Source organism: Halichondria panicea, chromosome 14, assembly GCF_963675165.1.
Source record: "Halichondria panicea chromosome 14, odHalPani1.1, whole genome shotgun sequence".
Classification (NCBI taxonomy): Eukaryota; Metazoa; Porifera; class Demospongiae; order Suberitida; family Halichondriidae; genus Halichondria; species Halichondria panicea.
Window position 1 is genome coordinate 5,742,250 of NC_087390.1, and position 24,672 is coordinate 5,766,921.

At 43.3% G+C, this 24,672-nt stretch overlaps 3 protein-coding genes and 1 long non-coding RNA gene across 4 annotated transcripts in view; 1 reads left to right on the forward strand and 3 right to left on the reverse strand.

The window, feature by feature from the left end:
• Positions 1–19,234, reverse strand: part of LOC135347823 (histone deacetylase 4-like) — a 22,926-nt gene extending 3,692 nt beyond the window's left edge. Inside the window, exons 1-16 of the mRNA XM_064545909.1 lie at positions 19,098–19,234; positions 12,540–12,626; positions 12,078–12,188; positions 11,699–11,830; positions 7,438–7,577; positions 6,959–7,099; positions 6,396–6,612; positions 5,454–5,673; positions 4,810–4,993; positions 4,204–4,491; positions 3,431–3,568; positions 3,070–3,279; positions 2,606–2,715; positions 1,851–1,932; positions 1,543–1,738; positions 1,120–1,348 (exon numbers count right to left, since the gene is read on the reverse strand). Coding sequence (XP_064401979.1) covers positions 1,120–1,348; positions 1,543–1,738; positions 1,851–1,932; positions 2,606–2,715; positions 3,070–3,279; positions 3,431–3,568; positions 4,204–4,491; positions 4,810–4,993; positions 5,454–5,673; positions 6,396–6,612; positions 6,959–7,099; positions 7,438–7,577; positions 11,699–11,830; positions 12,078–12,188; positions 12,540–12,626; positions 19,098–19,131 — 2,519 coding nt within the window. The 5' untranslated portion in view covers positions 19,132–19,234. The remainder of the gene's footprint in view (positions 1–1,119; positions 1,349–1,542; positions 1,739–1,850; positions 1,933–2,605; positions 2,716–3,069; positions 3,280–3,430; positions 3,569–4,203; positions 4,492–4,809; positions 4,994–5,453; positions 5,674–6,395; positions 6,613–6,958; positions 7,100–7,437; positions 7,578–11,698; positions 11,831–12,077; positions 12,189–12,539; positions 12,627–19,097) is intronic.
• On the reverse strand, positions 7,611–9,441 carry LOC135347955 (TD and POZ domain-containing protein 3-like). The gene has a single exon (XM_064546103.1). The coding sequence runs from the start codon at positions 9,133–9,135 to the stop codon at positions 8,215–8,217; it is 921 nt and encodes a 306-aa protein (XP_064402173.1). The 5' UTR covers positions 9,136–9,441; the 3' UTR covers positions 7,611–8,214.
• On the reverse strand, positions 10,376–11,685 carry LOC135348025 (uncharacterized). The gene is made up of 2 exons (XR_010398625.1): positions 10,649–11,685; positions 10,376–10,535 (listed from the first exon to the last, which is right to left on the reverse strand). It is a non-coding gene; the product is annotated as an uncharacterized LOC135348025 (long non-coding RNA).
• Positions 19,193–24,060, forward strand: LOC135347895 (dnaJ homolog subfamily C member 1-like). The gene is made up of 8 exons (XM_064546009.1): positions 19,193–19,501; positions 19,966–20,067; positions 20,462–20,508; positions 20,724–20,895; positions 21,275–21,386; positions 22,330–22,915; positions 23,066–23,192; positions 23,867–24,060. The coding sequence occupies exons 1-8, from the start codon at positions 19,193–19,195 to the stop codon at positions 23,936–23,938; spliced, it is 1,527 nt and encodes a 508-aa protein (XP_064402079.1). The 3' UTR covers positions 23,939–24,060.
• The last annotated feature ends 612 nt before the right edge of the window (positions 24,061–24,672 follow it).

Consider the following 24,672-nt stretch of genomic DNA (forward strand, 5'->3'; position numbering starts at 1 on the left):
GTTATCAACATAAACCGAATTATGCCAAACCACTTATATCTAGTAATGGAACAGCAGACTTGTTGTTTGTTTGTGTGGCACTATGCAAAGTGTCTATAAGTACTAAACAAGCTGCTACCACACAACCTATTCAAACCATGCATGCTACACTGCTGACAGCAAGGCCACTGGTGTATAGAGACACCCTTACTGGAAATAACAAAATTTTAAGCAGAAATGCTATACACACAATAGACCTCAAGTGTGTACAGAGCCTGCCAAAGTGTGGTCCCACTGTGTGTACACTGTAGCTAGTGGGTTGACTTTGTGTTCTCTCTAATAAGGTTTGCATTTCAAGAGTAAGGTGAACATAATAGTATGTATGACACAAAGTAAGTTACAGCTACAGCTGCATGTACGCTTTCAATACCGTAGTGTTTCAACACCAGTAATTTTAATCTCAGTGCGTGGGCCCTATAGTTTACAGTCTTTAATCCAAGCAGCCTGCAAAGATCCAAATTGGAACCATGTGCAGCCAAGAATGTCCCACACAATAAATACCGTTAGCCTAACCATAATCACAACTATCACAAGACTGTTTTTTATTTTCAATATTATTCATACTCCACCAACTCTAGACATAACAACCTCCTTTTATCTAGTCAGGTGATGCAATAAAGGTGAAATGATTCTGGGATGACTTTTATAAGTACAATATTTACCAACACACAGTAAAAATAAACTTAGGAACAAAAAACACTTTCACAATTTTAGAGTCCCTAAAATGAGTCATGTGAGCTAGGCCAGCAGGTTTAAAAATAGCCAGTGAGCTATGATCATAATTCTCCCAGACTTGGTAGATTAGACTAATTTTGCTCCCCTTAATCTATTAAAACATCTGAGCTTTGGAACATTGTAATTTTTGGCAGGGGCCACATGAGATCACTTGCATACCGTATAGCGGGTAATTTTTCTTGGTGTAAATTTTCGTATTCATAAACTACCACGTCGTATTTTAAATATTCGCATAGCTCAGGATAGTGGCGTTGTAATTTCGTAATTTTAATTTTCACATGATGGTCTATAATACGAAAATTAAAATAACCCGCTATATGGTAGTTATAATTACAAGGGACTTACCCTCCCTCCAGCGCCAAGGCAACTCGTCCCGCCCCCACACTCATAAGCATTCTCGTCAGTACAGAGAAGCACTTTGGTGACACGCTATACCCTCCGAGTGTGGGCGGATGTCCCTCTGTGGCGTTGAAGCCGGCCGACACCAGGATGAGGTCTGGGTTGAACTCCCGACAGATGGGCACCACGAGGGAACGGAACACGGACAAGTACTCAGCATCTCCGAAGTTGGACACTGTACGCATTGGAGTGAAAACACTCACTATAAAGCTACAGTTATTGTGGCCTTACATATAGTAACATGATTACAGCTTGGAGTTTTGCAATTATTAAAAATAAGGCGTAACACATAATTATTCCCTAAATGCATATCCAACATAAACAAATTTTTTTTAAATAATAATAATTAATGATGTATTAGGACTTTACTTGTCACGCCCTGGAAGTTCTGAGAGCCAGAGAATGCCACGTTCACGTTGAACCCAAGCCCCGCCCCCGAGCCAATCTCCTCTGGCCGCCCAGTCCCTGGGAAAAACGTTCCGTTGTCGTAGCGATGGACCGAAATGTAGAGGACATTGGAATTGTCGTAGAAAATCTGTTGAGTACCGTTGCCATGGTGAATATCCTGTGGTGGAGGAGGCAATAAAGAATAAAAATTTTATTTAACTGGCCTCGCAAAAATGCATTTTTTTGTAAATACACAATGGGTAAGGATGGTTACAGACACAAGCACTCACCCAGTCCACAATAGCCACTCGCTTGTTCTTGGAGAGCATTGATTTGGCCGCCACTGCCACATTGTTGAAGTAACAGAACGCCCTGCAGAGGAGGGGGGAGGTCACTGGTGAGCGGAGTACATACTGGTTACATCATTTTTATTGTAAATTCACTATTATGTAAGCTATTATACAATGTCATGTGCACTTGACAATTGTTGAAACATCACACGCGCACAGACTAATAGGTGTGCAAATATCTTGCAACAATGGTGAATGTAAATCAAAGGAATTTAGACACACACTTTCTAATTGTCAAATGTTTTTGAAAAGCTTGTTTTGCGGCAATACCTACAATTCTGATAAGTACGTATGATAGCAGTCACCCCTCGGGCAGACCAACAGTGGCTATAATAAGGGCCAGGTCCAAACACATGCTATGGAGAGACTTTGGAGCCCATTAACCTGGCTGTATCATAGAGGGTGGCCTGCTAACACAGGTCCAAACACATGCTATGGAGACTTTGGGGCCCATTAACCTGGCTGTATTATAGAGGGTGGTCTGCTAACACAGGTCCAAACACATGCTATGGAGACTTTGGGGCCCATTAACCTGGCTGTATCATAGAGGGGGACCACAATATGTGACCGCCCTAAAAGTCTCCATAGCATGTTGTTAGCAGGCCACCCTCTTTATTACAGCATCTGTTGGTCTGCCCAAGAGTGACCATCATAGACATACAGTACACAGACATTGCATTGTACTCACTACTCACATAGCCTGGTTTGGGAGGGCGTGATGACCGGGAGGTCTCACAAAGGCAAACCCATTTCGAACCTCTCCACTCAGAATCTTATCAGCCAGCTCAATCACTGAGCCTACAGCCTGATAGAGAGAGAGAGAGGGGAAGAAGATCGAGTAACAGATTTGAAATATGCACATAAGTGGCCAACTTTATTTATACTGAAGAGAAATTAAAAGCATAGCATAGCAAAACTTTTCCTAAACCCACTGTAAGATGTATACATACATGTACATGAACGCTTTTTGTTAGGAAAAAGAGTACATGTACAATGGCTTGAAACAAGCAAGCCTGTATACTGTAGCTGGACTAAGACACCCTACACAAGACTTACCTCACATCAGGTGCATTATGATAGGTTTTTTTTACGCATAATTTAAATACTGGTACTGTTGAAGAAAGACAATACATGACTGTACATTACAACATGAGCATACCATCCTAGCAGCGTTTGAGGTGTGGCTATCATTCCAATAGGTGTCCCTGTCCACACCCACCCCCCCACACGTGAGGGGTACAAACGTTCGTGATGGATCCTTCCTCTCCTGACCTGGCTTACGTTGTGATGGTCTACCATAGAGACGAACGTGGTTCTCACTGTGTATGGACTGGAGCTCGGCCAGCGAGGACTTGCGTGCCCTCAGGCGCTGTGTGTGTGGGTATGGATGCGTGTGTGGGTGTGGATGTGTGTGTGGATGCGTGTGTGTGTGTGTGTGCGTGTGTGCGTACCCCTCACACTATCCACAGACTCCCTCACACTCACACCCCACCCCTCACACAGCACACCCGCCCACTCACCCTACAGTTCATGACGACCTTGGTCTCGTGCAGGCGTGCCCAAATGCTCTGCAACCTCCCAGGGTGCTCCGGATGAGACCCCCCACAGTTACAAGAGTGCTTCAACATCATCGTGTCGTACACCAGTCCCGTTCCACCCTACAAGCAGAAAGGATATGGAACTCCAATAAAACATATCCGAGGAAAATATTGAAATGTTTCTATAAGAAAACTGTATGCCTGTATAGCTAATGAAAGTATAGTCCTGTCTATAGCGGTCACTGACAGACCAACAGTGGCTGTATTATAGAGGTGGCCTGCTAACACAGGTCCAAACACATGCTATGGAGACTTTGAGGTTCATTAACCTGGCTGTATTATAGAGGGTGGCCTGCTAACACAGGTCCAAACACATGCTACGAAGACTTTGGGACCCATTAACCTGGCTGTATTATAGAGGGTGGCCTGCTAACACAGGTCCAAACACATGCTACGAAGACTTTGAGGTTTATTAACCTGGCTGTATTATAGAGGGTGGCCTGCTAACACAGGTCCAAACACATGCTACGAAGACTTTGAGGTTCATTAACCTGGCTGTATTATAGAGGTGGCCTGCTAACACAGGTCCAAACACATGCTATGGAGACTTTGAGGTTTATTAACCTGGCTGTATTATAGAGGGGTACCACTATAGACAATCTAATTTCACTGTGCAATTCCAATAATTTAAAAACATGTACATGTACATGTACAACAAAAATATTGAAATGTCTCGATACTAAGAATTTGCCTACCTGTACAGGTAACTCCTGCCCTGATGATGGACTAGCCACACCCACATTTGGAGAGCCACGCCCATTATTAGACGCCCCGCTATCGTAGCTGTTGGTGGGCGTGAGTGCCTTGGGTGTGAGGCTGGGACTTCTGTTGATACCGTCCATAGATGAAGCCCTGCCCATTTCAGATGAGCTCCCACTGCTATTGGTCGCTGAGAGAACGGGTTTTGCGAAGGGAAGTGCCGAGTCTTTAGAGAGACGTTGCACTACTGGCTTGTGGATAGGAGCTTGTTGAGTCGGCACAAACTGTGTGTGTAGGGGGGGGGAGTGTGTGTGTGTGTGTGTGGGGTGGTGTGCAGTGTGTGTGTGTGTGTGTGTGTGTGTGTGTGTGTGTACAGAACCCCTCTCCTACATGTAGAATGTATTTCGGGAGGCCATAATTTCACTAAAAAACAATCAATGTCTAAACTAAGATATGCAATCTGTAGCTCTAGACAAGGCCTATCTCATGGTGCTCAGATCACAGTTCTGAGAGGGACATCTCACAGTCAATTATGACAAAGCAGCGCGGATACAAGTATCATTGAAACACTCATATAGTATAAAGCCCCTCAATTCACTCACTCTGGGTTGTGACATGTTTTGGAAGAGTATCTGTCTCTGCAGATTCAGTAGTTGTGCTTCTTGCATTTGTCGTAGCAACTGCTGTTTCTTCTGTAGCTCTTGTTGCTGGTGGAGGTGGAGTGCGGCCATTTGTTGCTGCTTCTCCTCAAACTGTTTACGTTCCAACACGGCTTGTTGAATCAGCCTGTGCGTGTGCGTGCGTGTGTGTGTGCGTGTGTGTGTGCGTGCGTGTGCATGTGTGCGTGTGTGCTGTGTGTGTGCGTGCGTGTGCATGTGTGCGTGTGTGCGTACGTGTGTGTGTGTGTGTGTGTGTGTGTGTGCGCGCGTGCGTGCGTGTGTGTGTGTGCGTGCATGTGCTACAATACTTGCAAGAACAATTATTTGTTGCACTTGTTGCTTTAGTTATACATGACACTGTACCTATTAAACCCCTAGGTTTAGTTCTACCCTTGATGTAGCTCCAATCACCCCCCCCCCACACACACCCAAACCACACCTTTGCTGGTGCTCCAAGCACCCCCCCACACACACCCACACCACACCTTTGTTGGTGCTCCAAGCACCCCCCACACATATCACACCACACCTTTGTTGCTGCTCCAAGCACCCCCCACACAACACACACACACACACCCACACCACACCTTTGTTGTTGCTCCAAGTATCGCTGCTGCATCTGTTGACCTTGTAACAATATCTGCTGCTGTTGCAACTGGAACTGTCTCATGAGAGGGTCGAATTGTCCACCCTCGTTAATGACAGGGGCAGACCCAAAGCCAGGGGCAGACACACTCTCAGAGAGGGGTCGGCGTTGGATGCCTAACGAGAGGGTGTCTCCCATTAGGGCCACTGTGGGGGGTAACGCTGGAGGGGGGGCATGACAACGTGATAGCATAATAATAATTATTGTGATAACCCTCAGCTATCAAAAACCATACACTTTCACATGTTCATGCAAAAACAGATAAATAATTTTCGTGGGGTAAAACTTTCAAAATCGGTGAGTAAACATTTCTGCCTACGTTCCGATACGCCATGCCTACGTTTTCGTGGAGGTCAGCTTGCCCACGAAAATTACCCGCTATACTTGTACATGTAGGGCACCTCTTTATTATAGCACTGGTCTGCCCAAGGATGTGACCACTACTGTAATGCAATTAAACCACCCACAGTCCCACACTGGCAGGTGACCTCCTCATGGGGGGGGGGGGGGGGGGAGCACCTAGATACATTGTAGGATTACCTTGTGTGCAACCCATTCCATGCATGTATGTATGGGATAAAATTACTTCAATGTCTAGACAGGTAGGGCTTCCATGACTACCACAGCTAGGGCTATATAATCAACACATAAAATGTACAGGGATGTGCCCTGGTGGTTGGTGGTGGTGGTTGGTACGTATACAAAAATATCACCTCCTATAATTATATATAAAATAAAAATTTTTTTAAATGTTAAACTGAGATTAAGGACTGAAAATAGCCACAACTTCGAGAAAATGCTGAGCACTTTCACTGTTAGCAATTAAATTGGCACAGGGTGAGGACTGAGATACAATAAATGATATAAACTACACTGTGCTCACCTGACATGGTGCTAGAAGAGTCACTGGATGAGTTGGAGGGGGTGGGCGATGACGTGGCACTGTTAGACCCCGCCCCCGTAGTCGGCTGGAGCTGAAAAGTGGGCGTGGCCCCGGCTGGGATACCGAGTGGCCAGAGAGCCATAGGGAACTGGAACAGCTCGCCAGGACCACCCGTACTACCAGCTGTTGATGTAGGGAGCCCGACACTGTGGGAGGCCTGCATGGTGGGGGGTATAGTTCATGCACATGTGCCTGCATGGTGGGGGGTATAGTTCATGCACATGTGCCTGCATGGTGGGGGGTATAGTTCATGTACATGTGCCTGCATGGTGGGGGGTATAGTTCATGTACATCGTGAATAATTATTTTTAACTTAACTAGGGGATGAAAAATAACACTCTCTTATTTTACAGTTTACAGACACATTTGGGGAACAAAGTTTTGAGAGGTGACCTACACTGTAGCTTTGTTGAGGTTTTGAACACAAACTGTTTATTTAGGACCTCGCCATTACAAATATTATTGCTGCTTGCGCTTAAATCACACCCCTAAACCACACCCACCTGTAGCTTCCTGGATACCTCGGCGGCCTGTTGCTTCTGCTGCTGCTCCATTAGAACCATCATGTTCTTCTGCATGATCTCCAACTGTTCGTGACTAGTGGGTAACTTGTACAGTGCCTCCAGCTGCTCTTGAGTTGGTATCTGTGGCGAGTAATATTAGAGCATTCCTTAATATAGAACAGTCAACAGGGGAACGACAAATTAAAGTTAAAATGAGCACCGCAGTGCTAGAAATAAGAGAATATTGTTTTAAAACTACGAAACACGATTTTAGTTAAATGCTGCGATACTTCAATCGGGTATAGGCCTCGAATAAAAGATACTTATTTATGCGATAATTATGATGGGGCACTCGCCATCAATATCATTAGTTAGCATCACTGTACACTATTACTTTACAGGACAATCTCTCTCTAAAAAAAAGGGACAATTCCACTCTCAATGTGCTTTGGAAGTTTCAACACACTAGTGTGACTTACTCTTGCTGTAGTGTTAGCCCCGCCCAGTGATAGCGGACTCATGGAGGGTGTGGTCTCATCCGAGGCTTCCGTCATTGTCCCCTCCACACGCAGCTGTCCCGTGGATGCCACCGTGGGTTTCCATTGGACGGAGGACGAATCTACAAAAGGAATAATAATATTATAATGGAGCCTCTAGATCTATAACATACAGCGGGTACTTTTAAGGCATCAAATTTTTGCAGATTGCTCAAACTAAACATTTTGTAGATTTTATTTACATGAATAGCAATTCAAATGACCACACCCCCATAGTAGAGACCACACCCCCATAGTAGAGAGTATCGGAAGTAAACTACTCTTCGAGACACTAAATCCTTTAGGTTCGAGGTCAATCCTCGAAAATTTAGTCCCTGGAATATAAACAGTTGTGCTCACAAAGTTCACATAATTATGTTCGATGATCGCAAAACACTCTAGTGATAAATGATGGTACCGTAGAGCGGGTAAATTTGGTAACAAATCGATTTGGGCAATTTGGTAAATCTAAGAAGCAGTTACAATTAAAGCTCCAAGAGTCATTTGCAGCAGGAGTTGACTCCTCGAGTATACACATGCTTGGAAATTAAAACCTTTCCAACAAATACCACCTCTTGTATAATTATACACACATAAGATGGTCTTCTTAATTACATCACATCACGTGTAACACACATCACGTAATTAAGATATTCAAACAAAACAAATTAATACTACTAAAGTAAGCATAGACAAGGTTCTGGTTCATATACAAGTAAATTAACATTCTTGCTGCTGGTTCAACGTGACACCAAAATACAGGTCGCTCACAGCATTCACTAGATGAAGAATTTTCTTCACTTCCTTCCATCCTTCAGACTTCATCACTCTCGAGCATGTGTCTTTGTCTTGAGTGATGAAGGACAGGACATGCTCCTTCATCTTGATCCCACCGTCACCACAGTCACGACCGGCAAAAAGCAGAAAATGTGCAGCAGTGTCAATCTTGAGTTGTTTAGCAATTTCATTCTCACAGCGTGCTTTCAGACCAGGTAGCTCATACTTTTCAGCTGCAAACCATAATTCTTCTACCATGCTATCAATGTTTGGTGCCTCATCTGTGTAGAGGTACGTGATCATTTCCCTCCCAACTGCAAGAGTGATGTCATCGATTGTTACCTCATTTGATTCGGCTTCTTTCATACCAGTTTCAAACATTTTCTTAAAAACGGGCGATCGAGCCATAAGCATGAACTTGCTTGCCTGTACAAGCTCTTTCCCAGGGCCAAAGTACAGCATGACATCATTCAGACCTTCATCAGCCTCCAGTGTTGAAGATAACGCAGCAGAGAGAGTTGACTCTTGGGGTATTTTAAATACAGGATTCAGACGTAAGATGCATAACTCGACGAAAGTTGTCATATAATGCCTAGGTGTAACCATTTTAAGGTCAAAAGATTGACCCTTTTGTATCACAGCCAATCCAGATTCTTTTTTTCCACCATCCACATAGACAAAATAGCGTACTTCGGCAGATGTAGCTCCACTAAGCAAGCTAAGATGTAATTTATGGGATTTGTAGGCTACTTCCCATTGGACATTACCATTGCTCGAGGACAGACACTTGGACTCTTCAGATGAAAGCAATTCAACCTTTGTAAAGTCGTCCGCTTCTGGGAGATAGTCATCTGATGTTGCCATGTTGCCATTTAAAAAGCATTTGTAGTTTCAAATTCAGTACTGTTAGTCTGGACACGCCCCAATTGAATTTTTGTATTCATGAACTACTCAATTATATTCATACAGCTCAGAATAGTGACGTATAACCTATTGCGCATAATTATTATTTTGCACTTTTAATTTTTGAATTAATGCTCTAAATACAAACATTTCCACCATACAAGTAATTAGTAATTATAAAAATAACCCGCTATACGGTATCCCCAATATGAAGTCTCTACAGTCATGTAGATGTGGGCACCATTGGGACCTACATACAATTGTAGATGCTTGCAAAACATTCTAGTAATACGGTACTGTATAGCGGATAAATTTGGCGATTTATTTTGGTGAATCAAGATGAGTCGCTAAAATTAACAATCGCCAGCTTGATACTCGGTACCATATCGCACGAGATCAACGCCAAGAGGCTGTTCCCCAATGGTGTCCGTTATATGCCACTGCATACAGTAACACAGTTCTTCTTAATAATTATTATATCACATCACGTGTAACACACACGTCACAACACATCACATAACGTAAGTATACATATTTAAACAAAACGAATTTAAAGTAAAGCATAATTATATAGACAAGGTTCTGGATCATATATAAGTAAATTAACATTCTTGCTGCTGGTTCAACGTGACACCAAAATACAGGTCGCTCACAGCATTCACTAGATAAAGAATTTTCTTCACTTCCTTCCATCCTTCAGACTTCATCACTCTCGAGCATGTGTCCTTGCCTTGAGTAATGAAGGACAGGACATGCTCCTTCAGCTTGATCCCACTGTCACCACAGTCACGACCGGCAAAAAGTAGAAAATGTGCAGCAGTGTCAATCTTGAGCTGTTTAGCAATTTCATTCTCGCAATGTGCTTTCAAACCAGGTAGCTCATACTTTTCAGCTGCAAACCATAATTCTTCTACCATGCTGTCAATGTTTGGTGTCTCGTCTGTGTAGAGGTACGTGATCATTTCCCTCCCAACTGCAGGAGTGATGTCATCGATTGTTACTTCATTTGATTCGGCTTCTTTCATACTAGTTTCAAACATTTTTTTGAAAATGGGTGATCGAGCCATAAGCATGAACTTGCTTGCTTGTACAAGCTCCTTCCCAGGGCCAAAGTACAGCATGACATCATTCAGACCTTCATCAGCCTCCAGTGTTGAAGATAACGCAGCAGAGAGAGTTGACTCGTGGGGAATTTTAAATACAGGATTCAGATGTAAGATGCATAACTCGACATAGGTTCTAACATTATAATAATCATAATCATTCAATTTAGCCATTTTAAGGTCGACAGAAATACTCTTTTGTATCACAGCTAATCCAGAAGAGACATCCTTTACATCCTTTACCCTTTCTCCATTTTTCTGAATAAAATTATACCTATAAACAAAATAGCGTACTTGGGCAGATGTAGCTCCACTAAGCAAGCTAAGGTGTAGAGTATAGGATTTGTAGGCTACTTCCCATTGGACGTTACCATTGCTCGAGGACAGACACTTGGACACTTCAGACGAAGACAATTCAACTTTTGTAAAGTTGTCTGCTTCTGGTAGACAGATATCTGATGTTGTTTCCATTTATTGTAATTTCAAATCTAGTGCTCTTAGTCTGGCCACGCCTTCCCAAATTTGAAATGATTGTGGTGTGTGAAACCGCATGGTGGGCAGTTGTGTAAACTCAGCATCATGTGCATCTACTGATTAGATACATCATCAATGTACTACAAGAAGATGGTAGGCAGTAAAGAAGGAAATGATGTACTCTGAGCCGGTGGCAGAGTGCCGCCTTCCTCTAGTACATTCGGACCCCAGCGAGCCAATTGGTTACATTTGCCCGGACCGTGTCCACAACCTCTCCCCCGCTGACGGGTGGTCGCTCAGAACCCTGAACTCAAACTAACTATCTTAACATACGTTGTTTTTATCGACACATTTCTCTTGAATTCATTTTAGTAACACCCGGGTGTCTATCTTTCTAATTAGTACTTATAATTATTACATACATTGTATCAATATGTATACCTTGAGGCAGAATGAGTCCCCCCCCCCCCCAACACTTGCGTGCTTAATGCTAACCGTGGGGGCCCCTCTCAGTACTCCCCCAAACCTAACCACAGTCACGTGACCCCAAATCCTGACAGGGTTCAAAGGGCACGCGACTCTAGCCATATCATATATGAACCATACCCCCCCCCAATGTTCAATGTGAAGCCTCTACAGTCATATGTAAATGTGGACACCGTTGGACTGTACATGTGTATAAGTCAGTGATGTGCCCACACTGGTCGGTGGTGGTGGTTGGTACTAACCACCTCTAGACAATAACCACCGCGCGCTGCTTATATGCAGGTTTAGTTTACTACACAAAAGAAGCAATTTTATGAGCTGAATTGAGGAATGAAAATATATATATAGCCACTTCCAAAATTCAGTACACATGTATAGAAAACTACTTCAGTAGATCTACAGAGTAGCTTCTAATTAGTTTACCCCCGCCCCCTCATTAATGATTCCCGCCCACTCCTTACCTAGTGCCGCCCCCACAGACAGGGTTTTGCCCAGGTCGTGATGTTTCCGTGTCTGCAGTGGACTCAACCGTGTGGGACTCAGGCGATGCATCCTGGGACGTTGGATATGAGGGTTCCGGCCCGGCTCTGATACTATGTGTGTATGTGGTGTGGGCGTGTGTGTGGGGTAATGTGTGTGTGTGTGTTGTGTGTTGTGAATGGAGGGGGGGTCATGTAAAACATACACAAAGAAGACACGATCAATTGACATTTGAATCATGTATGTAACCTTGAAAACTTAAAACGTACATAGAATTCAAAGCTTTTTTTAATTTTGCATACAACAGTGATTAAGAAATTACAACTAACATCACAATAATTATAATATAATTATACTCACGTGTTTGTCTGACTTGTAGGTGTGGTTTGGTGGCGAGGAGTCTGTGAGCATGTTCAGCACTCACCTGGAGGAGGGGGCTCACTGAGGGGGAGTGTCTCGTCAGGTCACCCTCTGTGAGGGGGAGGGGTGTGTGTGAGATGTGGGGTGGGTGGAGATAGTGTGTGAGGTATGTGTGTGAGGTGTGGGGGATAGTGTGTGAGATAGTGTGTGAGTTGTGGGGGATAGTGTGTGAGGTAGTGTGTGAGGTATGGGGATAGTGTGTGAGGTGTGGGGGATAGTGTGTGAGGTGTGGGGGGTAGTGTGTGAGGTATGGGGGATAGTGTGTGAGGTGTGGGGGGTAGTGTGTGAGGTGTGGGGATAGTGTGTGAGGTGTGAAAATAGTTTGTGAGGTGTGAGGGATAGTGTGTGAGGTGTGAGGATAGTTTGTGAGGTGTGGGGGATAGTGTGTGAGGTGTGGCTTACGTGGGTGGGATACGATGACAGATGTTAGTGCTGGTGTGGGAGAGGACGTCTGGTCCATATCCTCATCATCACTGCCGTCCATATTATCTGTGTTACCATGGAAACACGTCACATGTATGTAAACACACAAAATAGAATAAACTTAAAATTAATTATCTCCCAAAATGGCATCTTATGATATAATGGGAACCATGTAGTTAGTGACCTCATGATGACCTAGCACACCACCCACCCGTATCCTATAGCAACCACCCACAATGAGTGGGCGTGATTACATAACCACCCACTCATATTGAAGTGACTGTATACACGAGAGATGGTGAAAGCTAGCAATCATAATTATGAAACTTATAATTATAAATACACACACATTGTCGACTAAAAACACAGCTGCATAAATAGTGGAGTAGCTGTAGATGTACTTGCAGGCACAGTCACACACATGTAACAGCACGGCTACATGCATGTACATGTAACAGCACGGCTACATGCATGTACATGTACATTCATAAACACTGATCAAAGGCTATAAACAAAGTGATCAGATTACTGTGAAACCAACACAACACATACAACGACAACGCAGGTAGACCGTGAACATAACTAGATTGAGAATACTCGATCAGTACTGTCCCTACAATGCTATCACTATTGACCTCCCTAAAGAGACCACCTCTCTATTGAGACCACTCAGTACTGTCCCTACAATGCTATCACTATTGACCTCCCTAAAGAGACCACCTCTCTATTGAGACCACTCAGTACTGTCCCTACAATGCTATCACTATTGACTTCCCTAAAGAGACTACCTCTCTATTGAGACCACTCAGTACTGTCCCTACAATGCTATCACTATTGACCTCCCTAAAGAGACCACCTCTCTATTGAGACCACTCAGTACTGTCCCTACAATGCTATCACTATTGACCTCCCTAAAGAGACCACCTCTCTATTGAGACCACTCAGTACTGTCCCTACAATGCTATCACTATTGACCTCCCTAAAGAGACCACCTCTCTATTGAGACCACTCAGTACTGTCCCTACAATGCTATCACTATTGACCTCCCTAAAGAGACCACCTCTCTATTGAGACCACTCAGTACTGTCCCTACAATGCTATCACTATTGACCTCCCTAAAGAGACCACCTCTCTATTGAGACCACTCAGTACTGTCCCTACAATGCTATCACTATTGACCTCCCTAAAGAGACCACCTCTCTATTGAGACCACTCAGTACTGTCCCTACAATGCTATCACTATTGACTTCCCTAAAGAGACTACCTCTCTATTGAGACCACTCAGTACTGTCCCTACAATGCTATCACTATTGACCTCCCTAAAGAGACCACCTCTCTATTGAGACCACTCAGTACTGTCCCTACAATGCTATCACTATTGACCTCCCTAAAGAGACCACCTCTCTATTGAGACCACTCAGTACTGTCCCTACAATGCTATCACTATTGACCTCCCTAAAGAGACCACCTCTCTATTGAGACCACTCAGTACTGTCCCTACAATGCTATCACTATTGACCTCCCTAAAGAGACCACCTCTCTATTGAGACCACTCAGTACTGTCCCTACAATGCTATCACTATTGACCTCCCTAAAGAGACCACCTCTCTATTGAGACCACTCAGTACTGTCCCTACAATGCTATCACTATTGACCTCCCTAAAGAGACCACCTCTCTATTGAGACCACTCAGTACTGTCCCTACAATGCTATCACTATTGACCTCCCTAAAGAGACCACCTCTCTATTGAGACCACTCAGTACTGTCCCTACAATGCTATCACTATTGACCTCTCTAAAGAGACCACCTCTCTATTGAGACCACTCAGTACTGTCCCTACAATGCTATCACTATTGACCTCCCTAAAGAGACCACCTCTCTATTGAGACCACTCAGTACTGTCCCTACAATGCTATCACTATTGACCTCCCTAAAGAGACCACCTCTCTATTGAGACCACTCAGTACTGTCCCTACAATGCTATCACTATTGACCTCCCTAATCTACAGATTAATTTTCAACACTTAAACTACACACACACACGCACAACTTTCACCATATTACATAAGCAGCCTAATATGGCTCTAAACACACAGCTCTGCACGACCGCCCACCTGAAGTCACGGTTTGTTTGCACACACGCCATTCACAAAATCAACTTCACACCTTCAACTTTGAGCCCCTGTTTGCACTAGCTGTGTCAACTGTTGGCCAAGCTGGCAGATATTGAATTAGAAACTAGAGACTACCGGCTCTCATACAGTCTCAGTAATCTCTAGGACACAGCTAGTAATCTCCAGGGCAATGCTAGTATGAATACTGATGCTAGTAATCTCCTACTGTTACCGTAGTGTAACCTGTCTATTGCGGTAACATCTGTAACAGTGCACCTATCTATCCATTGATTGTAGTCACCAACGAGTTTTCTTGTGGTGTCCCTAAAGCAAGCCACCCTCTATAATACAGCCAGGTTAATGGGCCTCAAAGTCTCCATAGCATGTGTTTGGACCTGTGTTAGCAGGCCACCCTCTATAATACAGCCAGGTTAATGGGCCCCAAAGTCTCCATAGCATGTGTTTGGACCTGTGTTAGCAGGCCACCCTCTATAATACAGCTACTCCAAGGTTACCACTATAGACATGTTCCACTGTGTCTGCAATAATCAGCCAGGTATGAAACATCAACAAACTTTCAAACAATGGACATGTACTTTTATTGAGCCAACAAGGAACAAGGTGATTAATTTTCACATAGCTGGCCTCCAGGCTGGTATGTGGTTACTAGGGAAGCCATAGCAACGACATGCTGCAGGCCAAATCACGCCCACACACACACTCACAGTGGAATGCAATGACTGAACATGCACATAGCTGCGAAGCAACAAAATAAAACAAAATGGACATTTTGCACACAAAGAGCATTGTTGTCTGACTATATATAATAATATCGTATAGTGGGTAATTTTCGGGGGTCAAAACATTCGTGGTTGAGCAATATTAGTTGTTTTCGTGGTTGCTGCTTGCACTGCAGGTAAAGGGGTGGTCAGTGATTGCTTCATTCGTGGGTAAACTATTTGTGGTAAGGGATTCCACCACAAAAAAATCATTTCTCCCGCCCTCCAAAAATTACTCGCTATATACCGTAAGCTAGACAAAAACCGTGCATGAAGTACAGTGGAATCCAGGCCACCCTCTATAATACAGCCATTGTTGGTGTACCCAAGGAGTGACCACCTCAGAAGTTGGTAAATCGATCCCTAAAACACTCACAACCACAAATGCATTAACGCCAACTAATTAAGATTACACAATCGTTAATAATAGCCTAAGTGTTGCTGTATATCATAATTATGATGAGCAACCACACACACACACACACACACCCACCCACACCCACACACACACACCCACACACACCACACCACTCATCACCCACCCACTCACCATCCACCAACACCACTCACACACCACACACACTGATTATACGAAATGTGCATTAGCATTAACCACAAGTGAGTTGGAGGGTAGAACAAGATACCCAGTACAGTAAGTAATAGTTGAGGAAACATATGATCACATGATCTAGGGGAACCTGCACCATAATAATTGTAACTTAAAAGGTTAACGAGGGAACTAACCACTTGTGAACCTGTGGGTGTAACGACAGGGAAATAATAGGGAAAAGGTCTCAGTAACATCTGTAACAGTGCACCTATCTATCCATTGATTGTAGTCACCAACGAGTTTTCTTGTGGTGTCCCTAAAGCAAGCCACCCTCTATAATACAGCCAGGTTAATGGGCCTCAAAGTCTTCATAGCATGTGTTTGGACCTGTGTTAGCAGGCCACCCTCTATAATACAGCCAGGTTAATGGGTCCCAAAGTCTCCATAGCATGTGTTTGGACTTGTCACCTCTTTATTACAGCCACTATTAGTCTCACATTGGTGCCACCAGGGACCCCTACCCAAGGGACCACCAGGTACCCCACCCATACTCCATAAATCCTATAACACACATACACACACAGTCGAGTTACCTACTACATACACAAAGAGTGAGCAGAATAAATTTAACAGATTCCAGCACATAGTAGTATCCTAGAATAGCTACTGGGTAATCCAATTTCCCCCAGGCTTTATCCAGTTAATTTGCACACACTACAAATGGCAGCCACAGTATACATAAGCTCTGTCCATATTAAAAGGATCGAGTGTTTTGTCTCCTACCAAATTAGTCGCCTACACTTGACAAGAACACAGAGGCCACCTGTGACCTAAGCAACGTGGCCTATAGTGGCCCCAGGCAACACGGCCTATAGAGCATAGCCTATTCAGGCAACGAGGCCTATAGTGGCCCCAGGCAACACGATCTATAGAGCAACATAGCCTATAGTGGCCCCAGGCAATATGGCCTATAGTGGCCCCAGGTAATATGGCCTATAGTGGCCCCAGGTAATATGGCCTATAGAGCAACATAGCCTATAGTGGCCCCAGGCAACACGACCTATAGAGCAACATAGCCTATAGTGGCCCCAGGTAATATGGCCTATAGTGGCCCCAGGCTATAGTGGCCCCAGGCAATATGGCCTATAGTGGCCCCAGGCAACATAGCCTATAGTGGCCCCAGGCAGCACGGCCTATAGTGGCCCTCAATAGATTGAAGCATGGCAGTTGTATAAACATTGCAGTCTATTGAAGCTATAATAAAGACAATTAATTAATAAACTGAAAGCATCACTATATACATGTATTGAAGGGACCTGCTATTGCATAACGATGCATATTCGTTATATAGAATATTTTGCATGTGAAAACTTTGCAAATTAGCTAAATCAGCAAACTTTGCGATGTAACTATTGCGTTTTTGGGCAAGGAACGAGATGTCATACAGTACGTTACCAGTATAGGACTTTTCGATTATGCAAACTGATCAAAAGAGGGGATATCCCTGCAGCTATGTCACTAATTAAGATCGAAACTACTGATCTAATAATCGATAATTAATCTTGTCAAAACTTTACTCACTTGGTGAGGTCACATTTATATGAAGGTCAAACTTCAAAGAGGTTTTCCATGCCTGCAGCACCCTCACACTATCACCCCACACATAGCATGAGAATGAAATGCACACAAAAAATACATTTCAAGTCTAAGAGTTAATTATACTATTTGCTGGGGAGTAAACGCCCACACATATAAGTGCAATCACTCTATGAATATCATTAAATGTTATGGCATCCCAATCATCAGCCTACCGCCCACACACACCATAGAAAACTACACTTGTTTATGTAGACCACTAGAAGCCAATTGACCAACCCTCTATACACAAGTTATCAACCACAGTTCACAACACTGGCAGGCTTCTGGACTACATTCACACAGTCAGTACAGGTGGCCGGCCTCCTCATGGTAGCAAACCTTATGAAATGGTGGACCTGTCAAGTTATTTTAAGTAACTGTATACAAATAATCATGTTTCCGTGGGGCCCTAAAGTTCAGCTACCGTATATAATATATATATATCATAATTATACTGGGTTTCGAATGAGTAGGTAATCAAATGACCACTGTACAAGCAATGACACTGTACAAGCCCTATATTGCATTTCCAACACTATTGCGAATTGCATGCTCACTCTTAGCGTGTCTTTCATTTGCGGGATCTATGTGTGAAAACTCGCAATTCGCAATCGAAAGAGTCTCACACAATTTATTTGAAACCAAACGTTAATACGGTATAAGGTTAAGATTGTCTTGTACTCTTGGCTCAGCTTGGGCTCGTTAAAATCAATGCTCTTGTACTTTAACTGAGTCTAGCTGGGACTTCGAGAAAGTTGTGAAATATATAAAGAGCTGATTCGTGTAATAGTGCTGCCATTATTTCCAAAGGTCTACACTCTCCCTCCCACTCACACATAAAAGTTTCTACACAAAGGCATGATAAAGAATCTCAAAACACATGCCCAATTTTGTACACAATTATATCCATCCGCCCACACACGCACACACGGGAATATTGTTAACATGACAACCGCTGAAATGTCTGCTCGTGGACCTCGCTTAATTTGCGCACACAATAGGAAACTAAATCATGCCAAATTTACAAAGGGAATGAATATTATAGAGGGTAGAAATGCAACAGCAACTGATCGTATGACGGTTTTGGAGGCTATTGGATAGTTTGCAAAGGACGTTGGATAATAATCTTCCAAAATCACAGAATGCGACAGCTACTGTGTTTTTTAATTCCATAAGTTAGCCTATTTTAATTACTATTTATTATTACGATAATAATCTACTGCAATCGTATAAATGAGCTCTCTGGGGCTATGCAAAGGTCTCTGCAAGATCACTGAAACAATCTTGATCACTGAATGCAAGCTATATAGCAAAATCACAACTAAGAATCTTTCATAGCTAGCTCAATAAGTCAGCCTACGCATTTCTACACTGCAGTACACACACACACACACCCACCCAACTGGTCAGTGTTAACTTTCTGAACAAGATAACTCTAAAACAAAAATCGCTCACCGACTGAGATCTCTCTATCTTGCTCTTCGTACATTTCTCGAGCCGTGTATTCCAACTGTTTGCCTTGTTCGTACCTGGAAAGCTTCTCGAGTCTTATGCTGTGTTTGCATGTGCTTTGGCTAAAAGATGCTGCGGATCCGTACACTATGTCGTATACTAAGGATATACGGAAACATTTCCGTCGACCTTTGACCCCCGGGAAGAGCTCTAACCACATGCTGTGTTTAGTTCCTAAAAACGCAGCAACAGTTCACTACAAGATGAAGTGTGGTGTATTCTTGCTATTGATCGCTCTAAGTTTTAATGGAGGTCAATGCTGGGACCAGGAGGAGCTGGATGTGTTCGATCTAGTGGAGGAAATCGGACTAGAAGATAATTTCTATGAGATAATGGGAGTGGATCAGGTAAAATTGTTCAATCTGCATAAATAAAAGCTATATATATGATGTATGATTTAGTAGGTACTACTGTAGCTGTGTATATAGTCATGACTAGTGTAAAGACATCTCCCTTATAATTATTTTTAAACAATGGACATACGTACGTGTGTGCAGATACTGCAACCAACTGTTGGCAATGTGTATTTTGACTTCCTCAGTAGACAATACGATCAAAACACTCATCATACTATTAGTATAGGAACTGTATAGAACACTTCCTGTACAGTTACTGCTAGTGGTTTCAGTGGGTATATTGTTAAGCTCAGCTGACACTAAGTTATAAAAATGTATCCAGAACATTTTTGAGAGTAGTTTTTGAGAGTATAAAAATGTTTCAGTGAGCTATATGGTTATGAGTGCACTGGAGTACACCCACTCACACACCGCACACACACCCACTCACACACACACACATACACCACACACAGTCTGCTACAGCTGGCGAGATAAAGAGGGCGTATCGACAACTCTCTCTCAAACTCCACCCAGACAAATCAGACGATCCGGACGCTGCAGCCAAATTCAGAAAAGTGAGAATATAACTTTATATATATCCCATTGTGCTTATAGCCAGACATCTCACTGCCAAAAATGTCCCATTAAGTTGCCAGTGGAATCCTTTATGAAATTGATACCTAATGGAAGCAAAGGTGACCTTTTATTGAGTTAATTTGGGACCAAGCTTCCTGGCCTTTATATTGCAGTTGACTTTTCTTTAGGGCTGGCTGTTTGCAAGAGAGGTTCCCTGTTAGTATGTATGCGTATGGTACTAATGGCTAGTACCAGGAGTTCATACATTGTAGTATTATATCGATAGCCATTTCCTCATGCTGTGTATACTGGATTTCAGATGGTGAAAGTGCTTACGGTTGTTTTCTAACAGATGTGTTAGTTGTTGAAACTGTGTTTTTCGTTCATATCCAGTTGGTGGCAGTGGCGGAGGTACTAAAGGACGAGCAAAAGAGAGAATGGTGGGTACAATATTAGCTCACACAAAATCCAACTCATGCAATTACAAATTTTTCCTTAAAATCGTTACTTGCTTAGGTAGCTTGTATTTCCAAATTGCATCAATTCTATATTGAACTCTACCCATGCACCCACCCACACAAAACCATACACACACACACCACCCACCTACACATACACACACACGCCCATACCACCCACCTACACATACACACAGGTACGACCGTGTTCTGGTAGAGGGTCTTCCCGATTGGAAACAACCTCTCTTCTACTATCGACGAGTGCGCAAAATGGGACTATTGGAAATGAGTGCACTTGTTCTGCTCTTTGCCACTGTCGGCCATTACGTGTGGGGGTGGGCTGTCTACGTGGAGAAGCAGCTCGTGCTGGTGAGTGGGTGGGTGTGTGTGGGGGTGGGCTGTCTACGTGGAGAAGCAGCTCGTGCTGGTGAGTGGGTGGGTGTGTGTGGGGGTGGGCTGTCTACGTGGAGAAGCAGCTCGTGCTGGTGAGTGGGTGGGTATGTGTGGGGGTGGGCTGTCTATTGAGTGGGTGGCTAGCTGTGATTGCGTAGGATGGGGTACAACAGTGGATCATTTTCAAGTACGTACAGTGTATAGTAATAATTCTTGTTCACTGTCTTCTTCATAATTATACAGGTCAATCCAGAGATTTCTATCAATTCCGTATTGTATCTCTTAATACTTAAACTTGAACTTAGCTCATCAACTAAATGCATTGTTCAGCATTGAATTGTCCCATCCCGTACAGCAAGAGTTGCTGACTCGAAAGGAAAAGAAGATCAAGAAATTGAAGAAGTCTCCCCGGAGTGTCCCCACACAACTGGAGGCAGAGCTGGAGTACCACACCGCCCAGGCCAATGGTGTGTACTGGTCGTTCATTGTACGTGTATATGTAGTCAAGAGCCCATAATCATTATAATATCTGAACATAGCATGCATAGCGTTGAATCAGATCTGATGTATTCGGAAAGTAAACGTGATTTCCTGTCGTGATTATTAATGATAATTTGACAATGATGCTGCCTCGAGGCAAGTGGCAGCTCCAAGTGCTCTGATTGGTCAGTTATCAAGCAGGAAATCACGTTACTTTCCGAATACATCTGATGCAAGCTAGGCCAGAGGAGGTACGACAGCCGTGACTCAGCTCTAGCAATTAGCCTCTGATTGAACACCAATTATCCGCCCACGTACAATATTATTACTGCATTCAATCAAAGGACGTTTTTTCAATTGAATGACACCAGTAATAATGTTGTATGTGGGCAGATAATTGGTGTTCAATCAGAGGCTAATTGCTGGAGCTGAGTCACGGCTGTCGTACCTCCTCTGAAGCTTGGCTGTGCTACGTACGCGATACTCTCTCTCTCTTTTATTATGGACTCCAGAGTGTAGTTAAGTGGTGCTTTGTTTGAAACTGGTGCCTAGCCTCTGTATCGCAGTTAACCTTCCTCAGTGGTGTCCCGTTAATTAAGAGAGCAAGATAGCTGTCTGAGTTGACTGTATGTATCCAAATTAAAATGTTGTCTTGGGTTTTGATCCTAGCTAGATGAACTGTTTTGTTTGCTAACTTTTGAGTGGGCCATAAAACAAATTTATGGATTGTCCACTTTTGTACACACACACACACACACACCCCACACACACCACACACACACACACACACACACACACACACACACACCCCACACACACCCCACACACCCTCACACACACCCCACACACACACACACCCCACACACACACACACACACACACACACACACACACACACACACACACACACATACACACACACACACACAGCCAGTATCCCATCTCTGAGAACCCTACTACCGATAGTGCTACTCAAGAGCTGTCTCTCACTTGCCAAACTCTGCTGGGCTAAATACTCAGAATGGAAGGAAACCATTCACCTCAAGCAACAAGACTCTCAACCCTCCGAACAACAAGATGAAGATGATAAAGAAAGCGAAGAAGATGACAAAATCGAGGAGAAACCTATTAGGAGACGTTCTGGTCGGAAAACGTATCAAAATCAACTTCGTCAAAATGATGTGCATCAAAAGGATCAAGCTGACACCGGAGAATCAAATAAAATCAGTGCTACAGATGAAGAGGTCTACGAGTCAGGTAGCTACGAGGATCAGTTGGAGGCAGTAATAAACGACTTAGATGATGACAGTTACAAGACTGCGTCAAAGAAGAGCTCAAAACTCGCCGTCCCACAGAGCAGCGGTAACAAGACACTGGGTAGAAATAGAGAAGGCACAACTGAAGTCGAAACTGTGGAGAATATTGGAGCTGGTCAAAGAGCTAACGGAAAGACCCACAAAAACTCGAAATTGGAACACAAATCACTTGCCACTAATGACTCTGAGGATCAATACAGGTAACTGCTGGTATTGCATATTTTGTTACTTAATTACATGATCCTTACCAATTACATAAGTCTTTATTTTTGCCCACACAAGTATACGTAATTCAATCAATCTCCTGCATAATATTTACCGGAGATTTCTTTTTTTTCCCCTGAGGCTAGCTCGTTGCCTAGTGATAACTGGAGCCAGTACCAACAGACTCAACTGGAGTGGGCCCTCTCTCACTATCCAAAGTTCTCTGAGGATCGCTGGGAAAATGTTTCTAAAGCTGTTCCTGGAAAATCAATGGTACGTACTCAAGGAGAAAATAAGCAAAGAGAGAATTCTATTTGAGCTTGAGAGTACATAACCTTAAAATTGTTGTTGTGCTATTTTTGCATGTGTATGCTACTTTGTAATAATTATGATGTTGAGTTCTGGCAGCCACACAAAACAGAGCGTCAACAAATTTGCAAACAATAATTGTGTTGTACAATGGAACAAAGTTTTAGCCATTATACAGAGGTGGCTTTTGTTGAGGTTTTTTTCTACACAAACTGTTCATTAGGGATAGGGACCTGGCCTCACAGTTGGCGTAGCCAGGATTTTGGGAAGGGCAGGGCTCAAATTGGTTTAGCATAGGCGCAGACTTTCATTGTAGTTTCTCTAAAAAAAGGTCATCACTTTTTCTCAGCAAGCATGCGCACATCGGATAGCCCTGCCCACATTTCAATTACATGACATCATTCTAGTAACTATGCATGCAGTAGAGCAGAATAGATTGACAGATCACGGTAATTCAAACTAAGTTGAAATTGGAGCACAAAAGGGGGGGGGGGCTCTAGCCCCATCAGCCCCCCTCTGCCTACGCCACTGGGTGGGCCATTTAGAGTTGTTCTACTGTATTAGCCATGTGTACAGTTTTTTGAGCCAGTCTTATACAAATCTGTTTGATTACTATGTTGTATTGTTTCACTGTGCAGGATGAGTGTGTCAAGAGATGTAAGGAGTTGTTTGAAGCTGTCAGGAAGAGAAAAGTAGACACTGGCAGATAGCTTAGTTCACAGCAAACACACTCTTATTCATAATTCCATAATTATTTTATTAGGCAAACAGATTTGTAATTTTTGTGTTGAATTCAGTGACACATAATTATCTCAAACCTCATAATTAAAAATTGTCAATGTTAACAATTAGCAAAAATTTGGTCTACCTGCCCTGAATAAGTAGCAGTTAAGCCGCCCTCGAAAGTTACCTGTGATTGAATGCTGCAGCAGCTCAGCTCAGATCAGAAGGACACTGGAGATATTCAAGAGTTGCATTTGTTCTGAGTCTGCACACTGCACCATGGCCAGTTGGAGAGAGACCAGGTGCATAAAATATTGCAGAGAATTGCAGCTGCATTCTAGCTCAGTGTTTGTATAGCTATCAGTCTGATAATGCATGTGCATGTGTGAGTGATAGGTATAATTATTCATAGCCTCATAAATTAACAATAGCTAAGTTTGTGTTTTTATGCTGCAATTGCTCTTCAGACTACTTTTTCACATTGTATTTTTGAATTTAAAGTGCTGACATTGCACAGCAGGGGTGCAAGTGTGAGATTTTGAATGTCAATAGCATAGTAGATGAGCCCAACCTATTGGTCATACAAAACCACAAGTTGTAAAAATTGCTCATGCATGGGTAGGAATACAACAGCTCACATCCTGTTACTCTCTAGAGATCAAGGCATATCATATATCGCATGGGGAGGTCAGGTTTTTGTGTATGCATGGGGGAAATTTCG

Coding starts and splice junctions, on each gene's coding strand:
- LOC135347955 (XM_064546103.1), bottom strand. CDS start 9,135: ATGGCAACATCAGATGACTATCTCCCAGAAGCGGACGACTTTACAAAG.
- LOC135347895 (XM_064546009.1), top strand. CDS start 19,193: ATGCTGTGTTTGCATGTGCTTTGGCTAAAAGATGCTGCGGATCCGTAC. Junction 22,916..23,065: donor GACTCTGAGGATCAATACAG/GTAACTGCTGGT, acceptor CCCTGAGGCTAG/CTCGTTGCCTAGTGATAACT. Junction 23,193..23,866: donor CTGTTCCTGGAAAATCAATG/GTACGTACTCAA, acceptor TTCACTGTGCAG/GATGAGTGTGTCAAGAGATG.